Here is a 25,980-nt window from a genome sequence, read left to right on the forward strand (position 1 = left end):
CCACGGCTCCCAGGGGAACCACTGATGTCGACGACATGGCTTCTTCGACTCCCTTTCTGCTTTTTCAGTTTTCCAGCACCAATATATCCAAATAATATATTAAATTTCCTGTTAAAATAGTGGGTTTTGCTTTCTGAAAACGCTAACGACTGAACGACTAGTCTTGGAATGGCTGGATAGACGGAGAGCTAGATTCGTGAATTCATTCAACAACCGTTTACTAAGCACCTTCTACACGCCAAAGAGGCCCTGTCCCTTGAGCTTCCTCACAATGTTTATCTCTCTAGTTTGTTGTCTGTCTCCTGCCACTAGAATGAACTCCATGTGAACAGAGACCTGGTGTGTCATGTCGTGCCGGCTACCCTACCGCTGATGCCCAAAATAGTCTTTAGCTCCCTGGATATGCAGGTGGGCCACTTCTCTCAGGTTCCCTTTTTCCGCCATGTGACTGGGTACCAGTCAATGCAGTGTGTCCGTAGAAACCTCCGGTAGCCTTCTATATGCACTCATTCCATGTCTGCTGCCCGGGATGCTAATGAACTGGGAACATGCCTCTGAGTCGGTGCAGGGAGCCAAAAGAACAAAAACAAAAAAAAAACAACCAAAGCAAAACACATCTACAGAGTTCAGCCACTGAGAGGTCAGAGTTTATCTGTTAGAGCAAGTGGTGTTATTTCAACCAATTACGTTCCTGGCTGAAGTCAAGAGAGGGCCAGGGTCTTTCTGAGATGTGCTCCCCAGCCTGCCCTCGGTGGGTACTGCAGAAGGGTGAAGGGCCATGGGGCTGGGAGACTTTCAGCTCTGGAGCCTTGTGTCCCCATCTGACAGCCAGGTGAGGACCTCCCCAGTCAGTCTCGAGGACAGAACAGTGTTCTTGCATCAGCCTTGGGCCCTAGGTCCCACCATCGATCCTGGGTCACCCAAGAGACGGGAGTGGGGGTCATCTGTCCCTGTCTCTACTCAAGATGCCATCACCCTTCAGCCAGGAGCATTCTCTGGGGAGCTGGGGAGCAGGCCGGCGGCCACCTGGTCCTGGTGCCACAATTGCTCTGCAAGGCCATTGAGCACATGTGCAACGTCAGCCAGCCCAGCCCGCCCGTCCAGGGTACGCCCATCTGCCAGCCGCCGCCCTGGCACACTCTTCACCCGTAACAAGGGCAGTTGCCAGGTCTGCCGGAAGGCTGTGAGGTCTCGCTCTGGCACGTCTGTGTGCATGTACTGGTCAAACCTGGAGGAGGGTTAAGGCTCCTAGCCAAGAGGCTCTGCTCAGCATCCCAGCACACTCAGCCTCGGCCTGCTCTCCAGAGGTCACAGAGCCAGCCTTTAAAGGAAAACTATGGCTTGGACCTCACAGGGTGACAGATACTTTACCAGGTGTGCATCCTACGGGCCACTCAAAGGATACTTAGAGCCAATGACCATCTTGACGACCCCAGGGGCTTCGCTGGCTACACGGGTTAACTGTCCAGGAAGGTCTTCGAAGGAGGCTCGGTCAGTGAAAGAAAAGAGGAACAGGAAGGCATCTGCATTCTCTTTGCAAGCCTGAGGACACACGACACGTGACCACGTGACTCCGCGGGCCTAGAGGCCCCCAAGAAGGATCAGTGGCATCTCCTCCTCCCACAGACTGAGAAACCGAGGCCCAGCAGAGAGTGGCTGGGACACAGGTCCTGGGGCTAGTCAGAGACCTGCAGCCCAGTACACCCACCGTCCTCAGGTAACTAATGCCCAAGTCAGGTTCCCGTAGACAGGGTGGGTCTCTGACAAGCCCCACCCATAGCCCGCCCAGGCCCACCTGCCCAGCTCACCGGCAGCATATGATCAAATTTCTTGAGGGCAGACTCGCCACAGTCCCAGAACTCAAAGCGGAACATGACCACACGGTCGCTGGCCTTTAGCTTGGCCGGCCAAAACACCACAGTAGTTTGAATACCTGAGGAGAATTGGGATCAGCCAATCAGAAGTGGGATGCGGAGTGGGGCGGAGCTGGGAAGGGGCATGAGGAAGAGATACACGTCCACCCTGTGGATCACCACCCTGATGTGGAAGGCATGGTCCCTGACCTGGGAGAATCCTCAGATCAGGAAGGAACAGGAGTCCTTGGTAGGTCTGTGATACAAGAAAGCGGGAGGGAGGAGATCTCAAATGTCCTGGGATGTAGGATGGATCAAAAAGAAACACAGCTGGGGGATGGGCAGGTCGTAAGCATCTACCTTTATGCCAACTGGCCACAGAGGAAATGGCATTGTTATGTATAACCCCTGCTAAGGCAGTCTGGGGCCTGGTTCTTGCCTCTGTCTCTCAGGGAAGGCTACCAAGGACAGGCTGAGGGTTCCAGCCACTCACCAGTTGTCTCATGGTGCACTACAGGCACTTCCAGGCCTGCCAGCTTCGCCACCAGTGCGGTCTTGCCCACACCACTCTTTCCGGACACAAAGATCTTGTAGCTGGCGGTATCAATGGCCACTGAAGGGGGCAGCACTGGCCGTTCCAGTAACCCTGTTGCAAGGAGGGAACCAGGGAGCTGGGGAGTTAATTCTGCTCTTGCTCAGACCCTGGGAGAAATACCCTATTATCTAAAGTTAACTAGCCAGCTTGGCTCTCCGCCTTCGACCCAGCCTTCAACCCAGCTCTACAGAGGCCCAGAATATACAGAGACGACCTAGGATCTCATAGCTGATCTGTTCATATTGCCAGATGCTCGAGAGCTTTGCCCGGAGCCTGGATGACATACCACTGGGTGTTTTGCTTGCATGTATGTCTGAGTATCATATGTGTGCCCGGTGCCTGCAGAGACCAGAGGGGGGTGTTGTATTCCCTACCACTGGAGTTACAGACAGTTGTGAGCCGCCATGTATGTACTGGGAATCAAACCTGGGTTCTCTGGAAGAGCAGCCAGTGCTCTTAACTGCTGAGCCATCTCTCCAGCCTTTCCAGGCCCCTTTTAAGTTTGACGTTGGAAATTTTTTCTTTTGTTGTTTTTTTTGTTTTTTGTTTTTTGAGACAAGGTTTCTCTGTGTATCCCTGTCTGTCCTGGAACTTGCTTTGTAGACCAGGCTGGCCTGGAACTCACAGAGATACACCTGCCTCTGCCTCCCAAGTGCTGGAATTAAAGGCATGTGCCACCACTACTGGCTTTAAAATATTTTTTATTGTTACTATTCAATCTGAATTTCTCATACACAAAACATGGTGCTGTAGAATTTCTCCTTTAACAGGGAAATATAGGCACAAGTATTTCCAGTTACTAGAAATAAATTCCATTAAACCAATTTGTTGAGATCTTTATGAGTTCTTAAAACGTGCACAAGAGGGTTGGAGCGATCGCTCAGTGGTGAAGGGCACCAGCTGCTCCTCCAGAGGAGCCAGGTTCCATGCCCAGCACCCACATGGTGGCTCACAACCATCTGAAGCTGCAGTCGTAGGGGATCTGCCCTCCTCTTCTAACCTCTGAGGGCACTGCATGCATGTGCTACACAGATAACGCATGCCAGTAAGACACTCAGACACACAAAGAATAGTTAGTAATAAAACCTTGAACATAAAAATGTCAAAACGATGATATTCCATAATCTAATGATTTGAAGTCCTAAGTTCTGAGCTGGTTTTTGAGGCGCCAGGGACAGAACAGCCCCTGGCATGCTAGGTGACAGCTCTACCACTGAGCTATATCCCAGCCTCATGAGACAGAATCTTTCTATGTTGCCCTTGCAATCCCGAATTTGTGATCCTCCTGCCTCAGCCTCTTCAGTAGCTTTGGTCTGAAGCCTGGTGGTGCTGGACTCCCAAAGCAGATGTCATGCCTCTTGGCCTGAATCAGGGCTTTGCTTGGGTAATGTGGCTTAATTCAGGAGCACACCAATGTCTCACCTTAGATAGCAAGGCACTGAAGGGTTCTCCTTTCTTCATTAGGGTATGATCCTAAGCACATTTCTTAACTGTTCTGCTAAGAATGTTGAATAGGCCTGGCCTGGTGGCATATGCCTAATCCCAGGGCTGGGGAGGCAGAGGTAGGCGGGTCTGTGAATTCGAGGCCAGCCTGGTCTGCAGAGTGAGTTTCAGGACAGCCAGGGGCTACATAGAGAAATCCTGTCTCAAAATAAAAACCAAAAAAAACCATCAGGTGTTGGTGGCATATGCCTTTAATCCCAGCACTCAGGAGGCAGAGGCAGGCAGATCTCTGTGAGTCTGAGGCCAGCCTGGTCTACAGAACAAGTGCCAGCACAGGCTCCAAAGCTACACAGAGAAACCCTGTCTTGAAAACAAAACAAAACAAAAACAATGAGAAATAAAGAAAAGAGAAGAAAGTTAAATGGTGGCACATGCCTTTAATCCCAGCACTTGGTAGGCAGAAACAGGTGGATCTCTGAGTTCAAAGTCAGCCTGGTCTACATAACCAGTTTTGGCTATATAGTGAAACCCTGTCTTCTAGAAAAAGGTTGCTTAGAGGGTCACTGTGCAAAGCGCCCAGCAGAGGGCGTAAGTCCAGGTGAGGAGGGCTCAGTCAACAGCATCTCTGGTGACAATTGCTATTGGCAGGCATGGTCTGTTTCCATGTTCCTGGCTCTGCTGGTGGAATTAGCTTTAAGGAGATTTGGGGAAGGGGGCCCTAGAGAGATAGCATCCAGGGGACCTCGATGGTAAGGGCTGCTGTTGGGTAGGTCCCACTGTCCTGTTTCTGCTACCCCAGGGAGTGTCAAGAGAGCACAGGTGTGGTATGTGGTGTGTGGCGTGGTGAGGGGAGGCACTTACCAAACTCCCGCCGGCGATTCTTGCGCAGGATGCAGGCCAAGTACTCCTTGCCCTCGACGGTCTCATGCCAGTCTGGGACAATCACCGAACCGTGCACGGGAGGTCTGGCCATGGTTGAGCACGCTAGTGAGGTTAGGACGTGGCAGAATACTGGGAGTAGGAGTGGAGAGAGGGTTAAACTTTATCCCAAATCGGCCCCATGGTTCCTCTTAATCTCTTTCTAGCTCTCCTTTGAAGCCTGGCTCCCCAGCCGAAGGTGCATTTCCATAGCCCCACTCCTCCACATCGCTCTCTGGGGAAACAGCCCAACCTTATTCTAGGAAGGTATTTCCACAAGCCTCTTCTGCCTTGTCGCCTTCCGAGGGTCTCACAGCTCGGCTTCACCTCTGTCTCCTACACTCCGACTCCCGGGACCACCAACTTTCACAGTCCCGGCGAGCAAGCAAGCAGGAGGAGGGAATGATCCCTTTAAAAGCCCGCCCTGCATGCTTGCCCAGCCCGCAGAGCCCACTTCCGCCAGGTCTAGACGCGGTCCGTGAGGCGCATGTGCAGGATGTTGCCATGACGACGCAGAGAGAGGCGGGGCCCCTGAATTCGGGCCGGTCTTTGTGGGTTCCACAAGGTCTGCAGTTCCATCCCTTAGCTGGATCTTCTTTGGCTTTACCAGTCTGGGCTCAGATTTTCCTCTCAAACGTAGTCATCTCCTCCAGGAAGGAGCCTTCCTGAGTCCTCTGTACCTCACTCTCTTCTTCTACAAAGTGGATGTTAACATTGAATGCTTTTTCCTTTCCTTTCCTTTCTTTCTTCCTTCCTTCCTTTCTTTCTTTTTTAAGATGGTCTCATTGTGTATCCTCCCTGGCTAGGCTGGAACTTCCTATGCAGACAAGGATGGCCTCGAACTCACAAAAATACTGCCTCTGCCTCTCTAGTACTGGGGTTAAAGGAGTGCACCACTATACTTGCCCCCCTTCCCTTTTCCTCATAGCCTTCTTTACAACAGTGTCTGGGCACCACAGCTCAGCGGGCTTTAGTTATTGTGTTGTTGTTACTAATGTCACAGCCCCCATGATTCCTGCTCAACAGGTCCACCATCAAACAGTTCTGGACTGGGACTGGAGAGATGGCTCAGCGGTTAAGAGCATTGCCTGCTCTTCCAAAGGTCCTGAGTTCAATTCCCAGCAACCACATGGTGGCTCACAACAATCTGTAATGAGGCCTCATGCCCTCTTCAGGCATGCATGTAGACAGAATATTGTATATGCAATAAATAAATAAATATTTAAAAAAAAACAGTTCTGGACAGAGAAGTCAAGAGACTTTTGTAAGAGGTCTGAATAAAGAGTCATTTGTTTACTAATGGATTTATTAATTTCTTTCATTCAATGGTGACTAAGCCCCTACTGTGTGCTCAGCATCTAGTAGGAGCTGTGGAAGCAAGGGTGAGCCACAGTCCTGCCCTGAGCCTGGATGCTCCAGCCTGGGCCTGTGAGCAACCCAGAAGCTGGCCTGCTCAGTAAATGACGTGAACTGGACAGGACAAAGGGACCAGCTCTGAGAGGCGTCTATTACATTTACTCTTCACCGGTATCTCGCACAGTGTGTCTTCAAGTAGGGCCAGCCACTGCTTTGCAATGAATGAGTTAAGGGAGCTTGGTGGAGGCTACTGCACTGGAGTCTATGGACATTCATCTCCGTATAAACAGTACCATGTCTTTTCTATTACAGATGAGGAAAGCCCGAGGAATGACATAGCTTGTCTGGGGTTACACCCGCCACACAGCTAGCCAGTGGAAAAACAGACTCAGAAGCCTGGGTTACCTGACTCTGAAAACACGTATCCATCCAGCCAGATTGGGTTTTGGGTTTTCAGCACTTCACCCCAGCACCTAGGAGGGGCTAGTGAAGCTGATAACAGGAAGAGGGCCACAAACCTTCAAGAGAGAGGTTTGTGTCTCAGTGGGTAGGGAAGGGAGGAGGGTGCAAGAGAAGGAGCTTTCCTCGCTGGCTACACTGCTTGGAGGCAGAAGTACAAGAGGAAAACCATTTGTACAGGACTCTGTGGCTGGAAGCCACTGCTCATGCTCCTGGGCTCTTTCTGGAATGCTTGGGGATCTGCCCAGCCAGGGTGATCCATAGCTGTGCACGGCTGTCTCCATGGCCAGGAGGACTCAGTCTGAATTGTCTTTGGGCTTCTACACTTCACATCCAGCCTTGCCAGGTCTGACTTGTGGGAGACACAATGCGGGGGGGGGGGGCAGATGAGAAAGTGTAGCAAACAGCAGAGCAAGCTGGTGTTAACGTGGGGAGCCCTGGCATGGTGTCAAGTCTCTTGGGCACAGACAGGGAGGCTGGTGAATAGAGCAGTGGTGGCCAGAGGGTGAGGAGTTCATTCAGTATTCACTGTTTTGCCTGAGCTCAGGAGAAGATGCTTGATGGCCCTGCTTTACCTGGGAGCATAGAGTCTGTGAATGCAGGGAAATTCTGCCCTGCGGCCTAGGGGGAAATGGGAGTCTGTACCTTTAATATCTGCACTGTGCTGCTCTGACAGGTACCATGGATTGGGGCTCAAACAACAGTCAAGGATTTCTGCATAGCCAGAGGCTGCCTATCCAACTTCACTTCAGGCTTGGTTCCTGGTACCCTGGCCTTCTCCATGTTTGGACATGGCCTCTCCTTTGCTCAATTCCTGCTGCTGTTTCCTTCCTCTTTGGAGATGAGCTCTCAATAGGGAGTCCAGGTTGGCCTGGTGGTTGAAAGCAAGAAATGGATGGCCTGAGTATCCTGAGGGAGGGACAAAGCCTCAAACCCTCTATTGCCCCCTCGGTGCACCTGAAGTAGCAGCAATCTGCTCCCTTTGGCTCATGGTGTGCTCATAAGTTTTTTTTTAAGATTTATTATTCTTTCTTTCTTTTTTTAAAAAAATATTTATTTATTTATTTATTATGTATACAATATTCTGTCTGCATGTATGCCTGAAGGCCAGAAGAGGGCACCAGACCTCATTACAGATGGTTGTGAGCCACCTTGTGGTTGCTGGGAATTGAACTCAGGACCTTTGGAAGAGCAGGCAGTGTTCTTAACCTCTGAGCCATCTCTCCAGCCCAAGATTTATTATTTCTTATGTATAGTGTTCTGCCTGCATATATACCTGTGGGTCAGAAGAGGGCACCAGATCTCATTATAGATGGTTGTGAGCCATCATGAGGTTGCTGGGAATTGAACTCAGAACCTCTGGAAGAGCAGCCAGTGCTCTCTTAACCACTGATGATGCGGGAGAATTGTCTGTATTCTGTCAATCATATTTTAATAAAACTCTGATTGGCCAGGCAGGCAGTATAGGCGGGAAAGCCAGACAGGAAGTAGGGGTGGAGCAAAGAGACTGGGAGTATTCTGGGAAAACAGGAACCTCCCTCAGTCATTCCTGCACAGACCACCGAAGAGGCAACATGTAAGCTGACAGCTGAAAAAGGTACCAAGCCACGTGGCTAACATAGATCAGAATAATGGGTTAATATAAGCTATAAGAGTTAACAAGAAGCCTGAGCTAATGAGTCAATCAGCTTTATAACTTATAGAGTTCTCTGTGTGGTTGATTTTCTCTGGGACTTGCCGGTTGTGGGGTACTGGGCAGGAACAGATACCCCAACTAGCCGGCCCCTCATGTTACACTCTGAGCCATCTCTCCAGCCCAAATATGTAAGTCTTCATCTGACTCTTGCCTGGATTGCTTGCTTGGCCTCCTGCATGGCCCACTAGCGTCCTTCAGGCCACTCTCCAAACTGAAAGCACAGCCAGCACAGTCGATGGTACCAGCCTGACGTCATGATGTCTATCCAGCCAATGGGTAGATAGTGCTTCCCCTGAGAGAGAAAGGACGTGCAGACCAGAGTATCAGAGAAAGCTCTGGAAAGAGGGCTGGGTGGGAACTAGCTGGAGGTGACAACAGACAGTGGGTGTAGGATGTGAATGGTCAGGCCACTTGGAACTGTTAGCCATATAGACAGAGCAGGGGACCTGTTACCCCCTTTGGCCTCTATGGGTACTACTTACATACACATACACTCACACACAGGCACACTTTTGAGACAGGGTTTCTCTGTGTGGCCTGGAACTCACTCTGTAGATCAGGCTGGCCTCGAACTCACAGAAAGCCAACTGCTCTCTACCTCCTAAATGCTGGGATTAAAGGCTTGTGCCACCACCACCAGACCTCTTGTCTCATTTTAATGCACCCCTGAATCCGTCATTTCAGTTCAGCAATTTCCAGGTAAACTAGTTCCTCTCTTTCTCTCTCTCTTGACTGGGTCCCCCTACACAGTCCTGGCTTCCTGGAACGCACTATGTACACCAGGCTGGTCTGGAACTCAGAGACCCACCTGCCTCTGTCTCTCAAGTGCCCAGCCTCTTCTTTTTTGGATCTCTTGCACCCCCAGCCTTGGGGCTCATGTTCAGTGTTGGAGGAGGCTGACTCAAATGCCAGGAAAGCCTCGGTGGGGGAGGGGTGTCACTCACTCAGAGACCATCAAAGTGTGTGCTCCAGGGAGAACTCTGCACTGAGCCCTTTGGTGCTGGTCTGGTCTGGTTTCTCCTCCTGGTGGGGATTCAGGTTTTGATCTTTCCGGCCACATCCGAGAGGATGAACTCAGGCCATCATATAGTCCTGTATCAGTCTGCCAATCCCAATAGCCATTACTAGCATAATCAAGTACCTGTGACTATCTATGGAGAAGGGATCTCTCTCCCAAGATCAGGCCTGCTGACAGTCCCTCACAGGAGGGGTGAGGAAGGACACTAGATCTTCACTGGAGGTCCCAGCCACTCCATCATGCACCCCTACCCAACTGCATGTAACTGTGTCCCAACTGCACATGGCCTCAGGAAGTAGAGTATATAGGAGGAACATTAACTAAAGATGGATGCCATCCCCAGTTTGGGGGAGTTCATTACTCATGCTGCGGTGGGACTTTTCAGTGTAGCCGCTGTTTGGGGGTCACCTATGCTCTTGCAAGCAACCCCACCCATGCTCCTACATGTAAGCCCAACAATTCATTGTTCACTAAGCTGGGTTTGGATGGAATGGTTCCTCTGATCTGCTGCTGACTGTTGAGGAGAGAAACATTGGTGAGGAAGCCAGAAGCTTCACCAGGGGTGAGTTAGTGTGTGCCACTGCCTGGGGGTGAGGGTCAGTAAAGGGTGCCCAGGTCAGTGCCACCCTCCACAGACAACAGTCCGTGCCTTCCTGCCAAGTGTTTGCAGCAGCCCTTCTTTCTATCCTGCAAGGGGTGGGCATGTGGGTGTCGGGGAGAATGTTAGGACTTCTCGGCCTTAAGACACCGGCTTTTTTTGTTTGTATATATTGACAGCATCGACAGTCCAGAGACCAGCTTCAGAGAGATACTGAGTTTCCCACAGCTGGGGACTGGGACAGACAACACTGGGGTTGGGGTAAGGCTGTGCTGGGCCTGCAAGGGTTAGCCTGGGGGAGGCATTCTGAAACTGAGGCAGGCTAATCAGGGAGTGCCAACCAGGGTTCGGAAAAGGAAACAATGGGCAAGCCATCTTGTCTCTTTCTTTACTACATTGGACAGAGGGTGTACACACACACACACACACACACACACACACACACACACACACACACACACACACACACACACACCGTGCACGTGCAAAGTCTTTCCTAGGGCTCCCCCAAGTGGCCGTTTGGGGAATCACATCCATTCAAAAGTCTTGCCTGTTTCCAGCTAAATTGCTAGAACACGGCTTCCTAACACTGCTTTACTGACAGCCTGAGGATCAAAGTGAGGAAGGAGGCTTATCCCAGTTCATATCTGGTCCCAAGTCTATTTTGGTTAAAAGTCTGTATTATAAGTCCTCTCACTTCTAGGACCCTCTGAGTCCGAAGACTCAAGTAGTTTCAAGAGTCGAAGGGGCAGGGAGAGCTCATTCCTGACCTGGTGCATGAACCAGCTGTCACCCAGCAGCTCATCAGTGTCCACTCAAACACTCGCAGCAAGGGTGAAACCACCCCTCACACCCATTCCCTGGCAATGCTGTAGAAGAGCTAACACAGGTAAGAGATGCTGTCCTTTGGGGTGGAGGGAGAGAAGCAAGGGGAAACCTCAGTCATGTGGCTAGCCAGGTAGGTTTGGAGGCAGTGCCCCTATTTTGCCAGGTCCATGGGTGCTCTAGGGCCTCTGCTTTTAGGGACCTTTCTCAGGTTCCTATAGGCTCAGGATAGTGACCTGGGCTGGTGAGTCTGCGCTCTCTTCCTTGTCATTTACATTGAGACGAGGGAGCTGAGCCTGTGAGGGCTTCTGTGGGTGACAACTTACCACGTGTGAGGCACACTGCTGGCGTGCTTCCTCTACTCCAGCAGCACACCCTCCTGAACCCACAGGGTGGAAACGACCACCCCACAGCTGGTAAGACCTGCACCCCAGGGTAATGGAGAAAAGCAGGGGCAGCAGCACCCAGGCCCTATTTGCTGTGTGCTCAGCACTTCCCTTGGGGCTCCATCTCAGGGTGAGACCAAACATGAGTGATGCCAAGTCCTTCAGGCATGGTGGGGACAGGGACAGCAATCAACCTTTCAGCCACTGGCTTCCTCCCACTGCCCTCCACCCGGGGAGTCCCCCTTTCTCTCCTGTACTAATAAAACAATCCAGACAAGTCAGTCCATTTTTGTTTTATTTGTTAAACTGCTAAAAAGTCATCAGGGGAAAACATTAACAAAAATGAAATTGACAGATTTAAATATCCATGGGTTCCATTTTCATTCCTACACTGTAATGTGCCTAAAATGACGATCAGGGTGAGCCACCTGGCACCCCTGAGTGGTATGGAAACATCACTCACAGCACCAGCTTCGCCAGGGCACGGTGGGTGCGCACTGACATGAGCCCTGGTTGGTAGAAGGGGACAGAGCGAGCAGAGCAAGTACAGTGGAGTCAGGCAGGCTGACTTTCATCCATAAGGACGGTGGTGAGAGGCCACCAATGGTGGCAGCAGAACATGCTGTACGCAGTACCCGAGGCCAGGTTTCCTTTCCTGGCCCCCTTCAGCTCCTCTCCACCATCGTATGCGCTGGTGAGATAACACTAAGCGGAGTACATCACCATGCTGGGGTCACCATGAGGACAAGGACAGACAGACGGACATACCAAGCAGGTGATTCACTTTGAAGGGGAAAAGCAAAGCAGAACGAACCCAGAAAGATATGGTAAAGGAAGGGAGGACCCCCTTGTTCTGTTGACAGTGGCTGTTCCTGCAATGCGGCTTCCTCCTCTTCTCTGCTGTATTTAAGGAGTTCCAAGGCCGCTCTTCCACAGTTTGTGGTGGTTCAAACATTAAAGTCAATCAACCCACAGAGCTGGGAGGAGCGCAAGCTCCAGCATTACTTTAAACAAAACTCTTTCTACACCTTGGTGATCTCAAAATGTGGCGGGAGGTGGGGTTGTGACGTGCTCACCCCAAGCAAGGAAGAAAGGTGGAAAGAGGAACGAAAACAAAAGCTCTCTGCTGTGTGGTGTGGGTAATGAACAGGGGCTCTGTGCAGGAGCGGAGCAGTGCCCAGAACACAGCAGAGGCCAGCGAAATGACTGAAGTTAGTATGACCGAGGGCTCTCCAAGGCACACTTGTAGGAATGGAAAGGGTTAAAGCTTCAAGTAGAAACAAGATGTATTTTAAATACTTAAATACTGATAAATATTTGCTTTAGGTGCTCCTGAGGGTTCAAACAAAATATTTTGTCTCATGTCTCTCAGTGAATTTTAAGACAAAATTGGTATCGTGTCAAAAAAAAAGGAGTTGTGGTTAAATTTGAACTAACGGTGTTGTGGGAATGCCGACCTCTGTGGAGACACCATCGTCACTGTGGAGTCACTTTCCCACGCCACACATCCACAGAGCTCAGGGATGACCGAGTCCTGCACTGCTGGGTGCACACAAGGCTCTGTTTCCTCTGGAGGGACTGCAGACACCGGGCTCTCAGCAGTGCGGGCAGCCCCAGGACCCCAGAGTTCTGAGGAACCCATTGCTTTCAAAGAGGTTAATATTTCTGTTGCCTGCCTACTTGGGAAAAGTAGGAGAATCAACAGTTGACAGCCAGCTTAGGAAGGCCACAGGGGAAAAAGAAAGACTACAAAGTGGAGATTTTAAACTTCCAAATGTCGAAATACTTGGTATTTAAGTAGAAACCAAGCCCAGGGACACCGTCCACACGTAAATATCACAGCCAAGGTTCAGTAACACCAGGTTGCTCATCTGCTGGCCTCGCCTCATAAGGCAGGGCCCCACAGGATCAAACAGTCTCGGCCAAAGGACTGGCAGAAGCAACAAGGCAGGGAGCCAGAGCAGTGGGACACACAGATGTAGGCACACGGGTGTTCGCTCGGGAGCAGCTCCAGAGCACATACCTTCCCTGGGCTCCCACAGGGGCTTTCCTGCTGAGACCACCAGAGCAGAGCGAATGGCTAAGGGAAGACTGAGCATGAAGCAGACCCAGCTCTCAGACAGGTGGGGACAGCAGCAGTGGGCTTGTGTCTGGGAGATGCTGACAAGAAAAAAGGAGAGTGGGTGGGGTGGGAAATGCTTTCATTGTTTCAGTTTTGGTTTTAAAGGCAAAATGAAAATCCTTCACCACTGACAAGAAGCCACCAAAATTCAGAGTTGCGTGGCCATTTAAAATAATCTTATATGCTATCTCCTATGCACAGGCTATGCTTCAAGTCTAGTCCTTTCTGGTGCCCTCTGAACAACGTGAGCCCTCTCCTGGGGGTTGCACTTATCTGGACTGAAGTGAAAGTACAAACAAAGCCTGCTGGGGACTTAGGTGCAAACAAGAGAGCAGGAAGGACAGTGCTGCCCCCAGGTCATCTCCAAGTGTACCTCCAAGTGTCTAGGACGTGATACTCAACCCGCCAACAGCACAGCACAGTCACAAGTCAGGAGACCCTTTCTGGGAGGAACCGTTCCCAGATTCGCCTTTAAGACCAACTCCTACACTTTACCAATAGGGACAGGTGTGCTCAGTGCAATGGAGATTAAAAAAAACACATAGAGAAAAAGGAAACTTTGGGGCTGGGCCTGGTGGCACGTGTCATTCCTCCCAGCACTCGGGAGGCGAAGGCAGGAGAGTCTTTGTGAGCTACATAGTGAGACCCTGCCTAGGGTGGGTGGGGTGTCTTCTGATGCTTCTGAGTTTTGTTTTGTTTTAATGTTATTGGTATCTTAATTTTATTTTGTTTTGTTGAGAGAGGGTCTCATCATATAACCCAGGCTAGCCCCATCATCCGGCCCCTGCTCTGAGTGTTAGGGTCACAGGTGTGTACCCCCACACTGCGGTGGAAGGCTTGAGAACATCTGACTTCTACAGACACTGGAGTTTTGTAAGAGAAGCTGGAGCAATGGAAGTCCTGATGCTTTTTAAAAAGACCAAATGCCCCAAACAAAACAAAAAGTGAAACAAAACATCCCAAACCAAAGCAAGCCACTGAAGGGCAGGGGAGCAGCCTACAGACAGAAAAGGGCCTCTGAGGACCCAATTCTAAAAGGAAAACAGTATGTTTTTTGGCAACTTGCAACCAAACACGATTGTTGGAAAAATCTCATAATTGGACACTGCATGTTTGCTGAGAGATGTAGGGAGAACTCAAAGGACCGATGGACAGGAAGGAGGCAGACGGATGGCTGCTCTCTAAACATTGTTTCACCATGACTCCAGCATGTGGGGAACAGTATTTCTTGTTGGGTGACTTCTCTGGATCACAGAAGGACCAGGCACAGGGTGCTTCTACAGAGCCATCACAGGTCCTCTGTGGTTCAAACAGGAGGGGGAAGAATTTTTTCTGTTAACTGACTTTGACCCTGCAGCGCGGCATCTGTCTGAGAAGGCCACAGAGATCACAGGGGCTCTCAGCTTGCTTCTCGTGGGAAGTTAATGCTGTTTGTCTTTCCCTAACTTACTGGTCTGGTTATCAGCACAGCCTCCGCAACAGCTCATCTGAACCAGGACGAAGGTTTCACCTTTACTTGTAAACAGAGTTGGGTATATAATATATCTGTATATATTTATATATAATCTTTTCCTTAATGAAGATTTGATCCAAGCCTGGAGTGAGTTAGGCCTGGAATTGGAGTTTTGGTCTGTGGGAGTCATGTTGTTTTCCCCAAGTCTCAGTCCAAATGCTTGTACACTGGAAAATTCCAAACAAAAAGGGATTTTGAACACATTATCTCTTTGCTCGCACAAAGTACAAGGCGTTTGTTTTTGGATAGTACTTCACATTCTGCTTCTTGTCCATGAGCCCTCCAAATATGATAAGCTCTCCTCGGCCCTGCACCACTGTGTGCAGGCTAGTCTCCGGAGGTCCGACCACAGAACTGCTAGTAAACACTTTCCATTTGACCCGGCCTTTCTCCTTGGTGTCTTTAATGTCCAGAACATACATCTGCATGGGCTTACAGTTCATACTCTGGTACAAGGGTTTGCCAACATTGAGGGACTGTGGAGGGTGGTGGCCCAGACGGCGAGCAATGGGGGGTAAAGAATGACCATCTCCTTGGGCTGGTCCTGGGCGGGGGATGGGTACTGTTTCTCCACTGCTCAGGTTTTGACTCCCAGGAGAGCTTGGAGAAGACCCAAGAGGAGGACTTAGTGTGGCCGATGCTGAGGGGCCTTTGGATGACATTGCTTTGATGGCTTCCAAACTCCGCCGCAGGGCACTGGGGGATACAGCCCCTGCAAGGGCACTGGCCACATGTGGTGGGGTGTGAACACCATTGGTCTGTTCTGGAGGGTGTCTCACACTCCCCCCTGCAACTGTCCTGTTGTCTGTACCATCCACGTGACTGCTATTGGAAGCAGACTTCAGGTCCCAATTCAGGTCAATGGAACTTAACCTCAAGTCCTTCTGATCTGGTAGAGACCCTCGTCGGGGGGCTAGAGAAAGTCCCATTTTTAGGTCATATCCTTCAGAGGCAGATGGAGTGCTTGGAGATACTACCTGTACAGGGCTGTCTAAGGAAGCACCCCCGACAGCTGCTGTTCCTGGAGACAAGGTTCCACCATTGAGGATGGGAGAGCCATCTCCTCTGGCTGGGGAGAGGCTCCCTTCCCGGGAACCTGAAGGAGTCTGCCTTTGAGCCCTGGGCCTCAGTGTTCCCCAGCGGCCATTGACACAAGGAGCTTCATCCATGCTCCTCACTGGGGACTGGGAGCGGTACTCTCGGGCTTCAGGAACCAGGGCTGGAGGAGTGGCACTGATGGGTGATGGGCGAGAGTTCAAACTGGGGCTGAGCGGTGCTCTCCCACTAGGAGCCTGGCTGAAGACCACCACACACTGTCCCACCTGGAAAACAAAGGACTGTGCTCACAGCCTCGCCTACAGCTGTCGTCATTCTTGCAACCACCCCATTGTCTAACACAGGCACTGGGAAAGGCCGGGACTGAGGGGCTGAAAGGAACAGTGGTTCTGGCTAGGAAGGCAGGTAGCCCCGAGCGACTGCACTATAGTGTGAGGTGCCGCCAGTTACAGCTGTGGAACAGGAGCTCTGTTTGTGGGACCTGGGGAACACTCTGCAGACAAATGGATCCTTAAAGCTAGAAGTCAGATGATGTGCAGCTATGTCCTCCTACCAAGCGGCTCATGGACATGGTAAATACCGAAAGAGCATGTGACACCAAACAGTTTTCTACTTCTGTCAGCTTAACAAATTTGGTTTTCCAGTTTAGGACATTTCCTGCTGGCTGCTCAATCCTTGCTTACCCGGCAGGCTGGATGGCACCATAGTTCCGGGGCACCGTGGTCTTCATTTTCTACCTTGAGCGGCTGCCAGGCCCAGGAACCTGGGTGCATGTGCAGCAGCCAGGCATCTTTGAACAGCTGCAAGAGAAGGACCAAGGACAGGATTCAGGGTTGTCAGGTGCTCCCACACACACAACCGCTGTCCCACACTGTGTCACACACACTGTCGTCTTAAAGCCGTGCTGCCTGGTTTAAAGTGTGTGGCTTTGCAGGACAGACATCCTAAGTCCTCAGCTATTCACATTCAGCTCTGTCTGCGCCTATGACTCCTGCCTCCACTCACTCACACATGACCCACACACCAACTATAACTGGTGTGAGTGTGTGCATGCAGGGGAGAGATCATATGTCCATTAACTTTCTCAGTCTGCATTCTAAAGTAAATTCCACGTGGACTTCAGTTTTCCACCTATTTTCTAGCTCACTGCCACCTTAATGGGCGAATCTTACAGCTCAAAGAGGAAACAGAGGCAGAAAGAACTGAGGAGTGACTAAGAGACCAATGTTTCTGATTAAAAGAACCTCTCACTCCCCCTCCCCCCTCAAAAAAAAGAGAACAGAGGAAAGGGCGGAAAACATAAGCCCCATCTCCTCGGAAAGTAAGGGTGTTCTCTGAGTCAGCATGCCGGAGGGCTCTGTCTCACTGAACAAGCAGCATTTCCAGCTGAGGCAGAGTGAGTGGTACCGATACTCACGGCATTGGGACCGCCACAACCGCCGAGGATCAGGATAGTTGCATCATCTATAACAATCTGGGAAAGATGAAGAAATTTAAAATAAACCTACAAAGACACAGGCATCTGACTCATGATTCAGTGACATACACAAATGCCACGCCCAGCTCCCAAGTGAGTGTTCCAGCTGCCTACTCTACCCAACCCACATCAATTCTAGACCTTTGAACTGATGACCCTTTATCAGACACATTCTAACTTAAAAAAATGTTAATACACGAGTGTTAATCACGGATAATGAAGAATTCTCTTAAAAAAAAAAAAACAACTCACTAAGGCCACTATAAGTAATACAGCAATAAAAGCTGAGAACAAACAGAACAAAAGAAAAGAAAGAAGAGACATTCTCTTTGGCTCACTGCACAGGGTACCTCCCCCTCACTCCCATAAAGATACTAAATACAGCGCCTGCTCAGTAGTCAAACTCTTTAGTACCTGAGACTGGCCACCTCGGGGATGAGGGCTGGGGCCAGAGATGTTCGGCTTGGACCACGCCCACTGCTCCAGGTCCAGCACCCAGACTTCATTGCTCCTGTGAGATAAGAACACAGTCGTAAGGAAACTAGCTGGGAGCTCCAGAGAGCACAGCGGTGGCTGGGAGTTTCTGGTGCCTGTGCCCAGGGGGAAAACTTACATCACTTTCATACAAACAGCCTTCAGAGATGCTTTCCTCAGAGTCCAGGGACTTCAGAAGAAAAAAACACCATGGCTGAACTCTACCTAGTTTTGCATCCTAAACAAGAAATTTTATTTTCTCTACCTTTGGTTTTCTTTCCTATGGAACAGAAACATAGCTGATCTTCAAAACTGACAGAAACCAGGCACATGCCAGTGGGGAAGGGAGCCAGAGGCCAGAGTTTAAGCCAGCCAGAGTGAGTTCCAGGACAGCTGAGGCTACACAGAGAAACCCTGTCTGGAAAAACCAACTAACCAAATAAATACATAAATAAAATAAGACACACACACACACATTATACAAGTGTCTCAGTGATACTCAGCACTGAACCCATCCTGAGACCTTTCAACCTTTCATTTCTCTGTGGTCATAAGGTCTTAGCTGAGGGGAGTGCGCTTCCATACCTTGGACCCACAGTAAAAGCAGGAAGCAGCTTCTAAAAACAAAAACAACGAGAGACAAAAAACTGGTTCTAAAGGCATCTATCATGGTGCAGGAGCTAATAGAGGCCTACTGATCATGACAACAGAGTATTTCACAGTGGTTGTAAAAGCTTCAGGTTTTTGTTTATCAAGATAGGTTTCTCTGTGCAGCCCTGGCTGTCCTGGAACTCACTCTGTAGACCAGGCTGACCCGGAACTCTCAGAGATCCAACTGCCTCTGCCTCTCAAGGGCTGGGATTAAAGGTGTGCAACACCACCACCTGGCTTAAACGCTTTGATTTTATTAAGAACCAACTGCCACATTCAACTCCAGAGGGCAGCAGTGCTGGGCGTGATGGCACACACCTTTCCTTGCAGGCAAAGGCAGACAGAGCACAGTGAGTTCAAGGTGAGTCAGGTCATCTAGAAAGTTCCTGTCTCAAAACACCTACTCTCCCTGTCAAAGGAAAGGAAAAGAGCAGCAGGACATTGGCATGGGACCCCCCCCCCAAATGCAACCCTAGCACTCACAAGGTCAAGGACTGCGTGAATTTAAGGCCAGACAGAGTTGGGGTGGTGGAAGGAAGCTGGCAAGGGCTGAGTCCTGGCTGCAGTCTCCAGTGTTATCTCTCTAAGATCTTGGACTTACACACAAAGATACAAAGTAGGCACTCCCAAACTTAAACCCTAAGTCCTCTCATTTGGAGGGCAGTTCCTTTTGTTTCTCTCCACAAATATTTTTTATTTAATTTACATTTTTGTTTTACTCTTTTTTAAAGACATATTTTTCATATAGCCCAGGCTGGCCTCAAATGTGCTATGTAGCCTAGGATAACCCTAAACTCTGTAACTTTTTTGTAGACTAGGTCGGACTCTTCTTATAATTTATTATTTTATTTTATGTACATTAATGTTTTGCCTTCATGTTTGTCTGTATGTGGTGACAGAAGCCCTGGAACAGGTGTGAGTTTCCATGTGGGAACTGGGAATTGAACTCAGGACCTCTGGAAGAGCAGCCAGTGCTCTTAACCTCTGAGCCATCTCTCCAGCCTCTCCATAACTATTTTAAAACACAAAGCTCATGAGTCCTGTCAGAGAGCAAGCTTGGGTCTGCTTTCTTGATGGCTCAACAGAAAACTCCTGTGGCTCCCACTCACAGCAATGCAGACGGACTGCTGTTCCCGCCCTGCACTTCACAGGACGGGGTGACCCTGACTATAACTCTCCTCCTGGAGGTCCTGAGCTGGGCAACAGAGCATCCTGCTTTTTGGAAGGTGACCTTCTATAGGCGCAAGACAGAAGACAAGGGGGAAGCTTCACAAAAACTTGACCCCATTGGATTAACAGAAAGAAATTCCACTTAACCTTGATTTTAAGGAGAAAATTTTGATATGTGATGGAGAGACTGAAGAATTAAACGCTGAGGTAAAGTAGTTAACTAGGTTAAGGAGAACTTTGTTCAGGAACAAGGCTGTGCCTAGTTCACCTTTCTGGCCTGTTATGTCCAGGAGTTTCTATCTTTACATTAGCATGAAGCAAATCAGAAATACTTACATTTGCCGGGATCCTAAAGAGCCACCAAAGACAATCATTTTATCACCTATAACACAGGAGGAATGGCCAGCCATGGGAGGAGGCCCATGGGTAGTAACAATGCAGTTCCACCTAATGGAAGCAGAGGGAAGAAGCAAAAGTCAGAACCACTTACTCCATCTTGAAAGCATAAGACACAAAGGAGTGGTGGCATCCACTAAGAAAGACAGCCTGTTACCTTTCTAGCAGGCACCTGCTAGACACACACACACATACATGTTAGGCAAATGCACATAAAAAAGAAAGAGACGTGTCTGTCAGGCATGGTGGTGCACACCTTTAACTCAAGCACTCAGGAGGGGAAAGCAGGAGGATCTCTGTGACTTTGAGGCCAGCCTGGTCTACAATAGTGAGTTCCAGGACAGCCAGGGCTATCTAGAAACACAAAATAAGACAGCCATGTCTGAGAAATAACCTGTGTGGTCCAAGACTGCGGCAGTACACAGGGTCTCCATGCACACTGCTCCTGAAAAGGAGCCACTGAACCTCAGAGCTCCTCCTCTGACTGGCCTGCCCACTTTCCTCAGAGACAACAGAGCTAGCTCCCCTGCTTCTCCTCCTGCAGAAAGGCGTCGCAAAGGTCTCAACCTAGAAGCAAGTTCCTGATGTGCGTCCTCTGCATAAACAGAACTTTAGCTTCCAACAACCTCTTCAAGGGATTCTCTTGTTTTGTTAATAATTTTACAAATATTTACATTTCATACACATATTAATGTGTGTCTACGTGACTATATGCTGTGGGGAAGCAGAGTCCAGAGGAGGGTGCTGGATCCTCTGGAGAAGGGAGCTCTAGTCTTCCCTCCAGTCCCTCCAAGGGATTCTTGACACACACAAAAAATAAAGAATCCATTGATTTAAACCCTTTTTTTGGGCCAGCAAGATAGCTTGATGGGCAAGGGCAGTCGCCACCAAGCCTGACAACCTGAGCCCGATCCCTAGGATTCACATGGTGAAAGGAGAAAAACAGTTCCTGGAGTTGTTCTCTGACCTCTACATACATGTTGTAGCATGCAAACACACATGCATGCACACACACACTAAAATGTAATACAATGAAACCCATTTCTTCCAGATACAGGGTGGATTATCTTCATGGCTTACCAATTTTTAGATGGTGAGTATGTGTGAATTTCATCAAAGAATCTCTCTGGTTGGTGTAAGGGATAGGGACTTGGTCTCGTCCAGCCACCGAATAGCACTAGCAAGTCCTTATACACGACTAGAGTGGCTCCAGCTTTGGGGGAAGGATAGGACCCTAGGAAAAGGCAACAGCACCATGGTTAGGATTTAGGAACATAGAATTCATTAGGCTAGCTACAGGTCATCTTTCCTTGGAAGGACAAGGAAGGAACCAATGTCACACAGCAGAAGAGAGAGAAGCTGGGTTTCAGGTCTGAGAGACTCATTACTGATTTGTACATCTTCATAACCAATAGAGAAAGTTACTCAGCTTTTGTTGGAAAGTAGAGTAGGCGGGTGCCCATCTCAAAGGGTCCCAGCTTATCTTGGCTTAACTTTACAATGCACTGCAGTAGCCAACAGTCAGTGGAGGTCCTCCTTTGGAATTTCATCTTTTATAGGCTAGTGAGAATGCTAGGTAATGCAGTGAACCTCAGCTCCCACTCAGTCTCCTGGCACAGGAATGGGGAGAGGAACTGCACGCCATTCCCTGTTGTTGTGCTGGGGTGTCTGAGAGGTCAGGTATATTACATATGCTTCCCATTTATGATGGGGTCATTGAGCTATAACCCTATCATAAATCACATGGAGTTTGAGACCAATTTGGGCTCCATGAAACCCTATCTGAAAAAAAAAGAAAAAAAAGAAATTTGGTTCATGCTGGGAAGACAGATCTCATAAACAGGAACAAGCCTTTCTAGAGTTTCTGTTTTGAAATGACCATTGCTAGCTAGTTCCCAAAGTTCTTCACTGTTAGTATGGTCAAAGTGATTTGTCCCAATATCTAGGGGCTGAAAAATACTGTAGTATACATAAAAAAAAAATTACCAGGCTAGAAATGGCTTAGCAGTTAAGAGCACTGTTGTGGAATATTAGTTTAAGATGTGTTACATTCATGGCTCAGAGGTTAAGAGCATTGCCTGCTCTTCCAAAGGTCCTGAGTTCAATTCCCAGCAACCACATGGTGGCTCACAACCATCTCTAATGAGGTCTGGTGCCCTCTTCTGGCCTGCAGACATACACACAGACAGAATATTGTATACATTATATATATATATATATATATATATATATATATATATATATATATATAGGAGGAGAAATCTAGGGAAGAGAGTGAGCAACGAGTGAGAAAAAGAGGAGAGGAGGATGCCAGAGGCCAGCCACCCACGGAGCAAGAAAAAAAGAATAGAATAAAGAAAGGTGGGGCTGGAGAGATGGCTCAGAGGTTAAAGGCACTGCTTGCTCTTCTAGAGGTCGTGAGTTCAATTTCCAGTAATACAAGGTGGCTCACAACTATGCATAATGAAGTCTGGTGCCTTCTTCTAGTCTGCAGTGCCAGAACAGGGAGAACACTGTGTACATAATAAATTTTTAAAAATCTTAAAAAAAATAAATAAAGGAAAAAAGCCCAGAGTTAAAATGTAGTTAAAGAGAAATGGGCTAATTTAGGCTAGAAAAGCTGGCTAGAAACAAGCCAAACTAAGGCCGGGCACTCATAAGTAAGAATAAATCTCAGTGTATTTATTTGGGAGCTGGGTGGGAGACCCCCAAATAGTAAACAACGGCTGCTCTTTCAGAAGATCATGGTTCAATTACCAGAACCTGGCTTGCAGCTCACATGTAACTCCAGTTCCAGGGGATTTGATGCCCTCTTCTGGACCCCATAGGTATCAAGCACACACATGGTGATGCACATGTAGGCAGAATATTCAAGCACATAAAATATAAAATTAATTAAAAATCCTTTTTTTTCCCTTTTTTTTTGAGACAGGGTTTCTCTATAGCTTTGGAACCTGTCCTGGAACTAGCTCTTGTAGACCAGGCTGGCCTCAAACACACAAAGATGTGTCTGCCTCTGCCTCCTGAGTGCTGGGATTAAAGGTGTGCACCATCACCGCCTGTCTCTTCCAAAGTTCAATTCCTAGCCACCACATGGTGGCTCACAACCATCTGTAATAAGATCTGGTGCCCTCTTCTGGCCTGCAGGCGTACATACTAAATATATACTATATATAATAAACAAACAAACAAATGAGTCTTTTTCTTAAAAAAAAAAAAGTTTATTTCAGTATTTCTGTGCAAGTGTGTGTGTGTGTGTGTGTGTGTGCGTGCGCGCGCCCTTAGCATTCAGAGGCATAAGGCCCTGTAACACGAGGGCTGGCTTGTTGGAGTTTCTGTCCTGCCCAGTACCCCACGTCCGGCAAGCCCAAAGAGAAATCACACACAAGACTCCATAAGGTTATAAAACTGATTGGCCCATTAGGTCAGGCTACTTATTAGCTCTTATAACTTTTGTTACCCCATTATCCTTATCTATGTCAGCCACACGGTACCTTTCTCAGCTGGGCAGCTTACATCTTGCCTCTTCTGTGGTCTGTGCAGGAGTGGCTGAGGAAGCTTCTGCTTCCCAGAATTCTCCTGTTCTCATTGCATCACCTCTACTTCCTGTCTGATTTCCCCGCCTATACTTTCTGCCTGGCCAATCAGCGTTTTATTAAAATATGATTGACAGAATACAGACAATTCTCCCACACCATTTCCCTCTTTTTTTTTTTTTTTTTAACAAAGGAAAATACCCATAGTTTATTTGTTGGGAATGTGGGTGTAGTATTTCAGACTACTTCCTGATGGTTGGGGGCGCTGATAATCTTATGGGGACCTAAAGAAAATTTAGAGTTATAATCAAGTCCTGTCTGGAGTATCCTTTGAGTCTCGATCATCTCAGGCAGCAGTCCTGAATCTGTTCTGGATGTAGAACTCAGACATCTGGGCCATTTATTCCTGTCGGAGATTTTTCAGGTGGCCTCCCTTGTTCAAACTGGATTTTTCTTAACTCTGAATAAATCCAGAGCCTTTCATTTTCTGTGGAAACAAAAGCAGAATCTCTTCTCCAAAGTAGCATACCTTTTGACTTCAATTTTGAAGCAAAGGTATTTTCAAAATATCTATCTTGGATTAATTCAGCAGCATTTATAAACAAAAGTATTTTAGCAACTGTTGCTCCTTCCTCAGCATTCAAACAATTCAAAGAGAGCATAATAACACACAGTATCAAGATTCTCTGTGTATTTTCCATCTTTATGTGGCTTTATTTTAACCTCTATTTCTTTTATTTTTACTTTTACTTTTTGAGACAGGTTCTCTGTATATCTTTGTCCTGGAATAACACTGTAGACCAGGCTGTCCTTGAACTCACAGAGATCCCTTTGTCTCTGCCTCCCCAGAACTGGGCTCAAAGGTGTTTGCTACCACACCTTGAACTCACAGAGATCCATGTGTCTCTGCTTCCCCAGTGCTAGGATTAAAGGTGTGTGCTACCAGACCTTGAACTCAGAGATCTGTCTGTCTCTGCCTCCCAGGCATTGGGATTAAAGGTGTGTACCACCACACCCTATTTCTCCCTTTCTTTCTTCTTTATTTTTAATGACTTTAACCTTTAGCCTGCATATATTTTTAATACACTGTAAACTCTTTAGAGGTTTTCTTCATCTTTGAATCTCTCTTTACTGTATCTCTCTTTCTTTTTTGACTACATGAGTCTTTAAGGAGAAGATTAATCCTCTCCTTTAAAATCGTGGCTTTGGGGACTGGAGAGATGGCTCAGTGGTTAAGAGCATTGCCTGCTCTTTCAAAGGTCCTGAGTTCAACTCCCGGCAACCACATGGTGGCTCACAACCATCTCTAATGACGTCTGGTGCCCTCTTCTGGCCTGCAGACATACACACAGACAGAATATTGTATACATAAATAAATAAATAAATAAATAAATATTAAAAAGAAAAAAGAACTTTGATTTAAAAAAAAAAAAGTCGTGGCTTTGACAGCTAGATCCAGTCCATTCCTTAGCTTTCAGCCTCCTGGCTGAGATACCAGCCAGAGCTGTGTTCACTGCCACAACTCTATGGCGTTTCAAGGTCCTTGCTAGCAAGCAAGCTGCAGCATTTTGCTCACAGACCACACTCAGTCAGACTGCCTGGCTGAAAGAGTCAGAGATTGCCCTGGCAGGACAGCCCAGAAAGCCAGGGTTTTAAAACGGCACAGCTTTTTGCTTGCTACGGCTGAAAGCCGAAAAGCATGCGTTCAGCTTTTCACCAACACCGTTTAAGTGTTTTGTGGTAGGACCTTTTAAAAGAGCTGCAAGGTTTTGCAGCTGAAGTTGAGTCAGGAAGTCTCCCTTAGATGAGAGTGCTTGCTTGCCTCTAGCAAGCAGAGCAGACCCGAGAAATTGCTGCTACCAAGAAAATATGCTTTACTCTATTGTTTCCCAAGCTTTCTCAGGCTTTTTGTGGATTCACTTATCCACGTCTGGGTGCCATATGTAGTGAGGAGCTGTGGGCAGGCCAGCTTTTCATCCTGCCCAGCTCCTGCACGGCTAGCTTAGTCCCAGAAATAACAATACACAAATTGTATTCATTTAAGCACTGCCTGGCCCATTATCTCTAGAGAGTTAGTTACTGACTAACTCTCATATCTTGATATTAACCCATTTCTAATAATCTGTGTAACACCATGAGGTGGTGGCTTACCGGAAAAGATTCAGCATGTCTGACCTGGTGACTGGATCCATAGTGTCCGCCTCATTGCCCTCTTCCCAGCATTCTGTTCTGTTTACTCCGCCTACCTAATTTTCTGTCCTATCAAAGGGCCAAGGCAGTCTCTTTATTGACCAATGAAAATAACACAATAGACAGATAACCCTCCTCCATCAAGGCCCCCTGGAGCTAGAGTTGCAGACCCCTGCTGTCTAAAAACATGGACACTGAGAACTAAACTTGAATTCTCTGCAAGAGCAGTATGTGCTGTCAACTACTGA

The 25,980-nt window shown here is 48.4% G+C and overlaps 2 protein-coding genes across 5 annotated transcripts in view; both read right to left on the reverse strand.

The window, feature by feature from the left end:
- Positions 1 to 618: 618 nt before the first annotated feature.
- Positions 619 to 5,285, reverse strand: Cplane2 (ciliogenesis and planar polarity effector complex subunit 2). Its single transcript, XM_048426680.2, has 6 exons — positions 5,063 to 5,285; positions 4,753 to 4,902; positions 2,347 to 2,499; positions 1,809 to 1,933; positions 1,406 to 1,542; positions 619 to 1,228 (listed from the first exon to the last, which is right to left on the reverse strand). The coding sequence occupies exons 2-6, from the start codon at positions 4,862 to 4,864 to the stop codon at positions 979 to 981; spliced, it is 777 nt and encodes a 258-aa protein (XP_048282637.2). The 5' UTR covers positions 4,865 to 4,902; positions 5,063 to 5,285; the 3' UTR covers positions 619 to 978.
- A 6,140-nt stretch (positions 5,286 to 11,425) lies between these two features.
- Positions 11,426 to 25,980, reverse strand: part of Fbxo42 (F-box protein 42) — a 64,592-nt gene continuing 50,037 nt past the window's right edge. For all 4 annotated transcript variants that reach the window (XM_048426668.3, XM_085690342.2, XM_085690341.2 and 1 more), the window contains 6 exons: positions 21,087 to 21,240; positions 19,947 to 20,057; positions 17,730 to 17,826; positions 17,256 to 17,312; positions 16,522 to 16,638; positions 11,426 to 16,104 (listed from right to left, as the gene is read on the reverse strand). In XM_048426668.3, coding sequence (XP_048282625.3) covers positions 14,986 to 16,104; positions 16,522 to 16,638; positions 17,256 to 17,312; positions 17,730 to 17,826; positions 19,947 to 20,057; positions 21,087 to 21,240 — 1,655 coding nt within the window. In that variant the 3' untranslated portion in view covers positions 11,426 to 14,985. The remainder of the gene's footprint in view (positions 16,105 to 16,521; positions 16,639 to 17,255; positions 17,313 to 17,729; positions 17,827 to 19,946; positions 20,058 to 21,086; positions 21,241 to 25,980) is intronic.

This window comes from Myodes glareolus, chromosome 6 (genome assembly GCF_982192425.1).
Source record: "Myodes glareolus chromosome 6, mMyoGla1.1, whole genome shotgun sequence".
NCBI lineage: Eukaryota > Metazoa > Chordata > Mammalia > Rodentia > Cricetidae > Myodes > Myodes glareolus.

Excerpts from the sequence above, each read along its gene's own strand:
- Cplane2 (XM_048426680.2), bottom strand. The coding sequence starts at position 4,864 with ATGGCCAGACCTCCCGTGCACGGTTCGGTGATTGTCCCAGACTGGCAT. Across the intron at positions 2,500-4,752 it reads GAATCGCCGGCGGGAGTTTG|GGTTACTGGAACGGCCAGTG; the intron begins GTAAGTGCCTCC and ends TCCTTGCAACAG. Across the intron at positions 1,934-2,346 it reads AGTGCACCATGAGACAACTG|GTATTCAAACTACTGTGGTG; the intron begins GTGAGTGGCTGG and ends AATTCTCCTCAG.